Here is a 13032-nt window from a genome sequence, read left to right on the forward strand (position 1 = left end):
AACATTGTTTTAGGATATGAAAATTTAATCAAATAACATGTCATAAAAAACTCATATATATGTTGTTCATACCTGCCAACTTTTCAAAATGCCCATTGGGGTTTTATGTGAAAGATGGTTCTTATAGTCCTACAAAACCTTCAAGGGGGCCTTCAAATATATTCTAATGTGGGTTTTTTTTGTTTCTTCATGCTTTAACAAGTTCATAGCCATTGTTAAATTAATTGTTTTCTTTAAAATAGTGGACAAAATTGCTCTTACAAAATTTCCACTTGGGAGCCTCCATGGGTGAAATCCCCCGCAAATAGTGACAGTTGGCGGGTATGGTTGTCATCAAATCATTGATTAATTTACTGAGTTATCATTGTTGGGGCCACATTGATTTCAAATTGAAATGATTTGTTACAGCAAAATATTTATTCAGATTAACAGACTGAAAATAGTGTATATTTTTCTTTGGTATAATTAAATTTAACATTTGAAATGATTTTGATATGTAAAGAGTGACTTTGCACCTTTCAGAAATTCAACTATTTAATTAACCAATAGTATAAGTTATTAATTATGAAATCATATCTTGTAATAAATGTGACTTCAAATTGACTGCTTTCAAATCATATCTTGTTGTTATTGTAACTTCAATATGACAAATCAAATATTTTATTTCATATTTTGTGAGTAATATCTGAATATACCTGTAAATGTACTACTGGTGAATATTCTGACAATTTTGGCAGTTGGTGGAAATTGTTGATTTATATCTCCCAATAATATTGGATTACTTGTACATTTCTCTTTCTTGGCCTGAATTTTTGCCATGCTAAAACCACGGTTAAATTTTTTCTGGACATTTGCCTTCCTGCTAACAGCAGATGATATCCTTTTCTTTGCAATTTCAAAATCTGTCTTTTCCTTTTCATACACAGGACGGCCATTTTGAACTGTTGATTTCTGATCTTTTACTGTTTGTTGGTTGCTGGATGGTCCATTGTCTTGTCCTCCATTCTGCTGAGGAGCTGGCTTACTACTGTTTTGAACTGTCTTTGACAAGGGCTGTTTATTCTCTACCCTACATAAAACATTAGACAGTAAATACTCTTTGTGTTGTGATGGTTGCCACATGTGGAACAGGATCTGCTTACCCTTCCAGGGAATCTGAGATTACCACCGTGTTTTGGTGGTTTTTGTGTTGCTTAGTCTTGAGAGTTTGCTATGCTGTTGGGTTTTTTATTACTTTTTGTTTTTGGAGATGGTGTTGTCATTGACTTATGAGTTTGAACATACTCCAAACTCTCTTTTGCCAAAATTTGCCAATCTTGTCTTGATTCTCCCTTAAACTAGAAGAGGTATTTAGTAAAAAAAATATTCATTCTAATGGTATGATTTTGAAATTATTATAGATATTCCCCTCTTAATTTGTATGTAAGTGTAAGTAAGGCACAATCAAAGTTTTTTTTTATAAGATTTTAGAACATACTCACCCCTTCTCGTCCAATGAAAAGTTTTTCACCCTCTAATTTTCATAGTACATGGTTTTCCATGCACTATGAAATGCTATACATGAATGACTTTTCATTGTCAGTTATTTACTATGAACTTCATATAAAACGAGTACTGGGTGCAACAATTTATTACAAGTATCAAATAAACACAATTACACATATAACATTAGAGCAATGAATATAAAGCATGTCTTAAAAAGCAAAAAGGCATAATATAAGCTAACTGCTATAAGTAGAATATGAAAACTACTACCCCATATGAGCTGTTATAGAGCTCTGCTTAGTAAATAATCACATGAAAACATTACTGTTTAAAAAATACATTAAGCAATATAATATAACTAAAAAGAAAATTGAAGCTTCCCAAATATAAAGCATGAGCTAATTCAGCTCAGAACTGGTCAAAACGCACTATTAAAGCTAAAAAGAAGCAAAGCAAGCTACCAGCCAATAATACTATTGGTGTGGGTGGGAGGGTTATAAAAATTGCTTTGAATTTTGCCATCCAAAATAAGGCCTGGACGCAGCCATGCTACATTTAATTAAACAACAACCCAAAGCTGGAATGGACCCGACTCGATCTCCGTAAAAGCGAATTTACCCAAAAATTCTACTTTACTATGAACTTCATATAAAACGAGTACTGGGTGCAACAATTTATTACAAGTATCAAATAAACACAATTACACATATAACATTAGAGCAATGAATATAAAGCATGTCTTAAAAAGCAAAAAGGCATAATATAAGCTAACTGCTATAAGTAGAATATGAAAACTACTACCCCAGGATCCAAGGGGAAAGATAGAAAAAAAAAAAAAATATATATATAAAAAAAAAAAAAAAAAAAAAATAAGAATAAAAGTATAAAATTTGTCAAAAATCTTTCTTCTTACAAGATCAATTGTAATATTAACACATTAAAAAGGTAAAGCTGCCCCAAATTTTTGCAAAGCTTCAGATTTGCTAGATAGGCCCTGTTCAATGTATCTCAAATAAGCATGTCAGTTAATTATGAAAGTGAACTCTTAATAACTGCACTAATGAACAAGTGTACAATCACCTGAGGTATTTTCCCTTGGAAAAGAGCATACTGATTAAAGATGAAAGAGCAAAGATTAAAACAAATTATTTTGAATTTTGCAAATTTTCATAAATGTTCTAATGGTACACATATATAGAATAAACAAAAACAATGGGGGTAAGGATGTAGGTAAAATAATATTTAAACTGGGCATTTGAGAATTTTTTTTCTTTCAAGAAAACAATTTCAGACTGCTGATACATAAAGCAAAGGATTTTTTTTACGGAGAAACACAATACATATAAAGTTATCAACAAAAAAGTAAGCATTTAACGTTGAATGGTCTGAATTTAAATGCTTACCGGTATACAGAGTTTTATATTTATAAAAAAAAATCAAATTTCAAAAAGGGGATGTATATAACATTGTGTTGCTTTTTAAAATAAAAAAATCTGAAGATATATATGTATTAAATTTTACCTGAAACAGAAGAAAAACAATTTATCCGTTCGGTCCTCACAAACTATGTCAGTGCTATTTCATTCCATCCATTGAAATGATGATTACCTATGTTTTGGTTCATTATAAAATGTGAACTCTTTTTAAGGTTTGAATATTACAATGGGAAAGGCTAATTTTGTAAGGTCACTCGAAAGTGTGAATGCAATGAAATGTAGAAGGACAAGTCCACTATCTCCTTTAGATGAAATGATGAAATATATCACAAATGATGGCTTGATCAGCTTAGATATCAAAATTTTATGAGCCAAAAAGTGTTTAGAAGTAAAATCATTATTTTCTATTTATAGGTTAGACAATACTTCATAAAACATGACCAAGTGTTGTCTGACCAATTTAGAACATATTCATGTAACGGTTTATTTCTTCCTTTGTGATATTTTATCCTGAGGATAATTTGTCACGGTAATTTTTTTCCAGGCATGGTATTTCACAGGTAGAATTTTTCCAGAGGAGTGAAAATCTATCTGTGTTATGCGGATAGTATGTACCGGTATATATTTGGCGTATCATATTTCACAGAACCTTGTGAAATATTGTCCCATCAACTAGTATGTAAGTTACTCGTAATCAATATATACCTGAATTTAATTATAAAATGTTTCACAAAGGTAAAACAAATTTGCATAATTTATCAAAGGGAGGTAATTATAAGCAATTTATATTTTAAAGATATTAATACAATGTATAATATATTCCTGAATCTATTTCATAGTAAAAATTTTCCTTGAATCTTATTTTTTAAATATATTCATTTATATAACAAGATGACTTACAACATGAATTTTTAATAAGACAGATAACATTTCACAGGTAAATACTATCCAGCTGTTAAAATTGCTTTTGTTCCAATATATTGTTGTGCTATAATTAATCTGATTTCAATATAATCAACAACAACATCTTTGTCCCCAGACTATTTATATGATTAAAAATAGTATCATAATCACATAATTATTCCATTACTGTTAACAGTAGTAATGCAACTATATGTCTACCTTTACGTTTTAATTTAAATTTGTACTAAGATCTGAAAACAACTCACTTTTACATGTATTTCACTTACCTTATCTAATCATGATATTATTTCACAATTACAATCTTTGAAATTATTTCTGGTTTTCTTTCTTATGTTTAATGATAATTTTCTTTTTAAAAGAATATTGATTTACTTGAATTTTTTCAGGAAATTTTTTCGATGATAATTTATGAAATTATTGTTTTTACAAAATAGGTTTAATTCAAATACACTATTATTATTTCATAGTATTTGTAAAGGATTTTTTTTAATAACTATTCAATAAGTTAACTACCCAGATAAAATTTCGCGGCAAAGGAAAAAATATCCCAGGGAAATGTTTTCCTCCGGATAAAAAATTACAACAACTACTGTGACATTTTTTCCTCCGGATCAAATTTCACCTGGATATAATTTTGCTTTACACATACACATTAGTTATAATCAAAATTATTCAATGGAGATAACACATATTACCTACTGCTTCCCCCATTACCAATGTATTTGGTACTACATGTAGGTATATATAAGACATATATTTTCCAACTAGGTATGCCTACAGCTAGCATATCTTTTAATATCATTGCCACACTAAACTATATGCCAATTTTCATTACAATATATTAATTCAGGAATTATCATTTCAAAAGTTTGAGCAATTTATGGTATTTTTCCAAACAATTCTTATGCATTTGTGCCAATTTGAAAAAAAATCCAATCTTTCATTTGCGCCACAAGGTTATATTTCATTTGCGCCATTTTACAGGTAATTCAGGTAACATATAACAGAAAAGTTAAATATTCATTTTTGTATTGTGAATAAGATTTGTTTGAACTTTCTACAGTATTTCTCCTGGATGATTGTTCATACTCATTTCTAATAGACCTTTTCAACATCTCTCGACACCTACAGTTGAGAACGACTACGACAGGTAAAATGTGTAGGGTCATCTCAAAAATAAAAAAATTAATGAGATCATTATTGATTTTATTGCTTTCAATCATTGACAATGATAAAACTTTCATACAGAGTCCAAATGACATGGGTTTTTTTAATTTGTTATAAAGAAAATGATAGACTTTAAGTCACATTTCATCTTTTAGACATTTAGCTTCTAGCTGTCCTGGTTGAATTTGGAAAACGAAAAGAACAAATCATGTTCTATTGTAGTTGATATTTTAAAATTAAACAATGATTATGTTGGTTTACAAGGGCGGCACATGTCTGTTAGTTTTGGCCTTGGATGCCTCCATAATGTACTCAATACTTTGTATCATTTCAATTCACCAATTTAAATGTTGTAGCATTGAAACGAGGGGTCAATTATATTTTTTTTCAAAATTCATCAAGGAAAAACTTTACCTCAAACAAGATATCTTGAAGCGGAGAAGACCGTAGTTGATAATAATAATAAAAAAATCAAAGCCTTAAAGGCTGTAAAAGCAATTGCTGCCATGTTAATGTTTGGGGACTTTTATTTTTCATCCACATATATACAAGAATTAAACCTGACATGAGTGTTGTCTAGTTAAAAGTAAGAAGGTTTTAAATTTATATAAATAAAAGACTTTAGCAGAAAGTCATTTTTAATATGTTTTATATTTCACAAGGAGACAACACGTTTACCAGGCTAAAGTTGGGGTCAAATTTACATGTGCTGAAACATATAACTCAAAAAGAAATCATCATGGATTATCCCCTGGTAGTGTTTGTAACTTCCTTGGCAATAATTTCCTTTATTGATTTAATTTTAACAATTTTCATTATTAATTTATATTTAACCATTAACACAAATGATTTAAGTTAAAACATTTCAACTTTCCAGACGCAAATGTTAAAAAACGGGAAAGAAATAAAATATCTTACAAGACATAAACATGTAAAGAATAAATGTATATTTCAGCTTAATAAAAATATTTTCATAATGTTACTTTGTCATCATTTTTAAAACTAAGTTCCAAACATTATTGCTCAGTTGATATGTGTCCTTCTGATGCGGTACGAGCACAGGCACTTGTTTCTAAACTATGGATAATCAACCTTACTATGGATAGAAACAAGTGCATGTGGGTACGAGATAACTACAATTCTTATGCAATCCCGAAAAGGGGGTCATCACAGACAAACATGACATTAAATCGTTATCACTGAACTAGTATATATATTGTATAGGGGCCAGCTGAAGGACGCCTCCGGGTGCGGGAATTTTTCGCTGCATTGAAGACCTGTTGGTGACCTTAATTCTGCTGTTGTATGTTTTTCTATGGTCGGGTTGTTGCCAGTGTCTCTTTGACAAATTCCCCATTTCCATTCTCAATTTTATTATACGAACAAGAACAAACAGCTCTACGTTGCTTTGATATTTATCAATTTTCAGGAAACATTGCGAAAAATGATCTTCAATATTTCGAAAACATGTGAAATAAAATTGCTAACACGGTGGACCGTCGCATGTCGAGTGTCAACAAACGTAGTAGACTTGTTCACTGAAAAGACGAGGATAATGGTTTCATCTGACATTTGTTATGCAAACCCAGTTTTGATCATGATATTTAAAAAGACGTACTTTTTTCAATCTATGTATTAATAAACTAGAAAATTCCAAATTGTAAATATCTCTGCATCTGGACCAACTTGGCATCTACTACGTTTGGACGGGTCCATTTCATTTGTAAGGTGATCAATAAATATTACGGAGTTTTGACAGAAAAGGAAAACGAACTTATTGTTATGTGTTTTCAACAAGGGTTTCGTTCCGCTAAATTATTTGCGCAAATAAAGTTTGTCTATTTTTAGATTACAGGTAATAATTTGACACTACGCATTAACCTGTGTAGTGATTTTGATTTTACGATAAATGTATGAATGAACGATAATTTTATGAATGAACAAGAGCACCTGACCTCTTAAAGAAACACAAATTAAACATAAAAAACCGTATTTATTAGGAGATAATTCAGTTAAATTTTCAATACTAAATCAGCAACTGAAATGAATCCATATTTTGTTGAAACATCGTACGAACGGCGGAAAACAGAATCGCATTTATAAAAATGTACTTTTTTTCACTCGGACTTCTATGTTATTTGATAGTCAAACGGTTGACCCTTTAAATACAAAAATACATCTACAAGAACATATTCTGAAACTTCTTAAATCTACTAACTTTTTTTTAAAGTTTCAAGCTATGTATTGCATTAGAAAACATACATAGGTGTTAAAGAATGACTGACCAGGAGCCTGTTTAACAAAATACTATGGCTTGATCTGGGCGGAGTCTCTTATCTGGGTCACAAAGATGGCCATACGCGACGGCATAAAAGCAATTGCTTTAAAAACGTGATCTGTTCGTTCGACCTAAAAAATCAAGATGTAATTATGTTAAAATTGAAAATGTACATCGATCGACTGAGGTGAAGATCGGTGGAAAAACACAAAGTTGGTCGTGTTCACAAGTGTGATACGGACGGACCAGTATTCTTTTTCATTTTTGAAAAACATCATAAAAGCTTTTACACCAACAAATTAAATCGTTATTGGCATGCGGTATATATTTGGCGAAAGACTCACATCATCACAAAAGTGAAGAGAAAATGGGTTAGGATTCTGAATGATCGGAATATTTGTTTAATCAATTCAACATGAAATGTCGTGCAAATACATACGAAATAAGAATATTTTATGACAGAGACATATGTTTGGTAGACGTTTCCCCTTTCGGGGATATCCAGAAATCGAGAAAGGGAAATTAAGAAATTGAGAAATCGGGAAATCGAAAAATAGAGAAAGCAAAAACGCAAAATCGAGAATTCATTTCGCGTTTTAGCGTTTTCGTGTTTCCTCTTTCGTGTTTTGGCGTTTTTGCTTTCTTGATTTCTCGATTTCCCGATTTCCCGATTTCTCGAATTCCCAATTTCGCGTTTGCAAAATGAACGGAGAATTCACGAAAACGCGAAAAGGCGAAATAAATGGCCGCATCCGGCCACCATACATATATTTATTTATTTATTTATTTGGTTGATATATATTCTTAAACTATATAGTCAAAACAGTATAAAACCGTCAATCCAATATGTTACGTGATGATAATCATGATGATTTTTGTCTTTGAGACGACCCATCCATTTTACCTGTAAACTGTAGGTGTCATTAGTCGGTGTCGAGAGATGTTGAAAAGGTTTAATACAAAACTGAGGTTTAGAATTATAAAATACAAAACTGAGGTTTAGAATTATAAAATGTTTACATTTTTGAGGTGTCAGTTCAGAGACAAATAGAGGAAATAAGTCTGTATTCTTTTATGGTCACACATATGGTATATAGCTTTAATAGCATATGCATCATATCAAAACTGGTTTAGGTGTACATGTACCATAAAAATTGCAAAGCCAGAATAACAACTAATATGGACAGAATTATAACTTTACTATAGTGTATTAAGGCTCACAAATGTATAGCAATTTTTACTCGTTTTTGAAAAAGTTTAAATTCTGCAGATAAGATAGCATCAGTGGCGGATCCAGGGGGGTTTCCTGTTAGAACCCCATTTTTTTTTGGATGATCAATGCATTTGAAATGGGACATACAGTAGGGACCGACCCCCCCCCCCCCCTTTTCACCTGGGTTTGGAACTCCCTTTTAAACAAAGCAGGGTCTGCCCCTGAGCATGAGGTAGATTCAGCCATTTTTAAAGGGGTTCCAACACATGCAAGTCATTTAAAAGGGAGGGTTCTGTGTCATTAAATAAAACCGACCGTGCAAGGGCTGTATAGCCAGTCAAGGTCGTTAAAAACTTCCATTTGTTGTATTAAGGCAGCAACCATTTTATTTTCTGGGGGGGCTATGGTTTTTTTTTCTGGACACATTTTTTTTCGCGACAAGTCGAAAACTATTTTTTTCTTTCAATTTAGCATTACATATAGTGGCAGCTGAGGGTGAAACAAACAATTTTTTTTCTCAGAATCAAAAACAAATTATTTTTTTCTCCAAAAACTGGAAACAACCAAACAACTTCCCCCCCCCCCCCCCCCCCCCCCCAGAAAATCAAATGGTTGCTGCCTAAATAAAAGCACTATGCCACTAGTAGTCAAACACTTTGATTTGGTGAGAGGGCAACCCCATCTGGTTTGTAAATATGAATTGGCTCTTGCAGGCCGACAGGAGTGACACACTGACTCTCTTCGTCTGTTACCTTAAAATTGAGCTCACTGATGGGTGAGGGTCTGGATGGGGGAGTCTGTTATTCTGTAAACATTTAATTTTCATCCCTTTTTCTCTAATCTTTAAAAAATTAACCCCTTTTTTCTCTATTTTTCAAAAAATTAACCCCTTTTTTCTCTAATCTTCATTTTTTTGCCCCTTATTCTCTAATCTTCATTTTTTAAATCATTTAACCCCATCCAAACCCTCATGGGTCTTTCCAAAATGTCCTGCTCTTTTAAAATCATGCCTACTCATTTTATTAATTGCATATTTGTTCAGTATTAAGTATTCGTGAACTATTTGCCACTGGATGTTAAGTAAACAAAAATCAATCAATTTATCAATCACTATATTCTGCATGCATAAAAATGTGTTTACCTGTCCTTTTCGTAACAATTAATGTACACAACTTGACTTAGTTACAAGTAAATAAATTGACAATATCGATGTATCGATTTTCACAAAAATCAACACGTGTGGATTACATATGACGAAAATAAAATATACCTACCTTTTAGGTGCGGAGGCTGCAATTGAGGCTTTAGAACTGCCGGACCCCATGACCTCAAGATCACTTTTCGTACCGCGTATTGATAAGATATTCCATTCTAATGAAAACGTGTATAATTATAAATATTTACGGGTGAATAGTTATATTTAGTGTGATCAGCTGATCTGACTTTAAATAGATTTGTCTACGGTACTCTGTACAGGTATTTGTTAAGGTTCATCATAACCTTTTGGCTACCCCAAATTTTACTCTGAGTACAGACTAACCTAAACACCTGCAACAGTTTTAAGGGATGGCAGGAACTAGATATATAAATTTTAAATGCATTTTATGTTCCAGAAAATTATAAACTTTTCTAGATTTTGCTATCCATTTTTTTTCGTTCCTGCAGAAGGTGCAAAAATTAACTAAGTAGTGAAAACGATTGAGAAGCTCCCCTCATACACGCCCTCATATAATCAATGTAGTGAGTAGTATTGATTTAAATGGACAATAGATGGACAATAGACACCTGTAAACAATAGGTTATTTAACAGGTTTAAACTGTGTAACTGAGTGGACCGTATCAAATGAAACTCGGGTGTTTGTTTATTTTGCTATCTTCTGCAGACTGGAAAAAAAATGAACATCAAAATCCAGGTAAGTTTTTAATTTTCTGAAACGTAGACTTCATATAACTTTTATATATCTAGTTCCTGCCATGCCTTAAAACTTTCCTGGATGTACCAGTTTGTCTGTACTCATAGTAATTTTGGAGGTGTAAACACGGCCATATTTTTCAATTCCTTATGATGAACCTTAACACAGCCGCACGTGCACAGCGGTGCAGCCACCAGTCGGTGATAAAGTCTGTTAGTAGTCTCAGGTTTACCGAATAAAAGAGAGGAATCTTTTTAACAGACTTATTTTACAACATTTAACATGTGGGGGTAACAATTTAGTATAATAGTCCCAGTTCTATTAACTGAATATTAAAAAAATGCTTGAAATGTAAGTGAAACTTCAGTAACCTAAATAATTCATACCAAAGATCTCCAAACAACTTGTGAGAGGCACATGCACAAATGAAGTCCTTCGTGTGGGTGTCCAAGTAATCATATAATCACAATTTTTTCCCCAATATAATCACATAATCATTAATTATTTTTTTAAACAAGATAATCAAATAATACAGTCCTAGATTATCAAATAATCAAACAATCATGAATATTTGGTCTAGTAATCAAATAATCACCATAAAAACGGCCAGGTAATCGCATAATCAACCAGGTGCTCCACAGGGCGCAGCTTTATACGACCGCTGAGGTGGAACCCTGAACAGTTGGGGCAAGTATGGACAAAACATTCAAGCGTGATACAGCTCTGAATTTGGATTGTGATCAAATTTTTGACATTATATGGGTTTTTTACACAAAAGAAATGTCAAGATTTTACAAATCAATTAAAGATTTCTTCTTCAAACTTATTTAAATCTAAAATTAAATAGTTGACACAGCAAAGGTTTCTGACACAGAATGAATGTGGTCTAATGAACTTAATTTTTCTTCTTCAAACTTATTTAAATCTAAAATTAAATAGTTGACACAGCAAAGGTTTCTGACACAGAATGAATGTGGTCTAATGAACTTAATTTTTTGTTTGCCTTTGAGCAATTCACTATGCTGTTGAATATTAATCCTCTCAAAAAAATGTTTGAAGAAATTTTCTTTTTATTTATGAAATCTGAAATGAGAAAAATTTAACCCCCCCCCCCCCCCCCCCATTTTTTTCTCATCCCCCTTTCCCTTTTTCCAAAACTGATATCAATTCAGATTTCTAATGGAGTTTGCAACAATAACTACTCTTTTAAATACATCATAAAATATTAAAATGTAAAATAAAGTGCTTGTTATCACTGAATGGTAAAGATTGGTTGGTAGTAAAAGTGAATATACATTGTATATTGTATAAAACAATGATTTCATTTGATTCAACTACTATTCTGAACAAAGAAAGATAACTCCAATTGAAAATTTCTTGCTATTGCACAATATTGTGCAATTAGATATTTCTTACTTTTGCGCAATACTGTGCAATTGAAAATATTTTCTATTGCACAATACTGTGCAATTCAAGATTTCTTGCTATTGCACAATACTATGCAATTGAAAATTTCTTGCTATTGCACAATACTGTGCAATTGAAGATTTCTTGCTATTGCTGAATACTGTGCAATTGAAAATTTCTTGCTATTGCACAATACTTAATATGATAATTTTGGATCCTGATTTGGACCAACTTGAAAACTAGGTCCATAATCAAAAATCTAAATACATGTTTAGATTCAGCATATCAAAAAAGCCCAAGAATTCATTTTTTGTTTAAATCAATCTTAGTTTAATTTTGGACCCTTTGGACTTTAATGTAGACCAATTTGAAAACGGGACCAAAAATTAAGAATCTACATACACAGTTAGATTTGGCATATCAAAGAACCCCAATTATTCAATTTTTGATGAAATCAAACAAAGTTTAATTTTGGACCCCGATTTGGACCAACTTGAAAACTGGACCAATAATCAAAAATCTAAGTACATTTGGGCCCCTTATTCCTAAACTGTTGGGACCAAAACTCCCAAAATCAAACCCAACCTTCCTTTTATGGTCATAAACCTTGTGTTTAAATTTCATTGATTTCTATTTACTTATACTAAAGTTATGGTGCGAAAACCAAGAATAATGCTTATTTGGGCCCCTAATTCCTAAACTGTTGGGACCTCAACTCCCAAAATCAATCCCAACCTTCCTTTTGTGGTCATTAACCTTGTGTTTACATTTCATTGATTTCTATTTACTTATACTAAAGTTATTGTGCGAAAACCAAGAATAATGCTTATTTGGGCCCTTTTTGGCCCCTAATTCCTAAAATATTGGGACCAAAACTCCCAAAATCAATCCCAACCTTCCTTTTGTGGTCATAAACCTTGTGTTAAAATTTCATAGATTTCTATTCCCTTTACTAAAGTTATGAGTGCGAAAACTAAAAGTATTCGGACGACGACTCAGACGACGACGCCAACATCATACCAATATACGACCAAAAATTTTTAATTTTTGCGGTCGTTTAAAAACCTAATGAAGAGTCTCATGAATGGAAGGGTTACATTACAAAAATATCAACCTTCATCATTTTTAACCTTCAAATCACTGAATACTAAAATGATATGCTGTGCATCATAAGTTTGATATGAAAACTGAATGTATAATCAATTCTCA

The 13032-nt window shown here is 31.9% G+C and overlaps 1 protein-coding gene across 3 annotated transcripts in view; it reads right to left on the reverse strand.

The window, feature by feature from the left end:
- Positions 1 to 9937, reverse strand: part of LOC139514333 (NACHT domain- and WD repeat-containing protein 1-like) — a 47773-nt gene extending 37836 nt beyond the window's left edge. For all 3 annotated transcript variants that reach the window (XM_071303430.1, XM_071303431.1, XM_071303429.1), the window contains exons 1-2: positions 9778 to 9937; positions 696 to 1069 (exon numbers count right to left, since the gene is read on the reverse strand). In XM_071303430.1, the coding sequence (XP_071159531.1) occupies positions 696 to 1069; positions 9778 to 9827 (424 nt within the window). In that variant the 5' untranslated portion in view covers positions 9828 to 9937. The remainder of the gene's footprint in view (positions 1 to 695; positions 1070 to 9777) is intronic.
- Between the last annotated feature and the right edge of the window lie 3095 nt (positions 9938 to 13032).

The sequence above is a fragment of the Mytilus edulis genome, chromosome 3 (assembly GCF_963676685.1).
Source record: "Mytilus edulis chromosome 3, xbMytEdul2.2, whole genome shotgun sequence".
In the NCBI taxonomy this organism is placed as follows: Eukaryota; Metazoa; Mollusca; class Bivalvia; order Mytilida; family Mytilidae; genus Mytilus; species Mytilus edulis.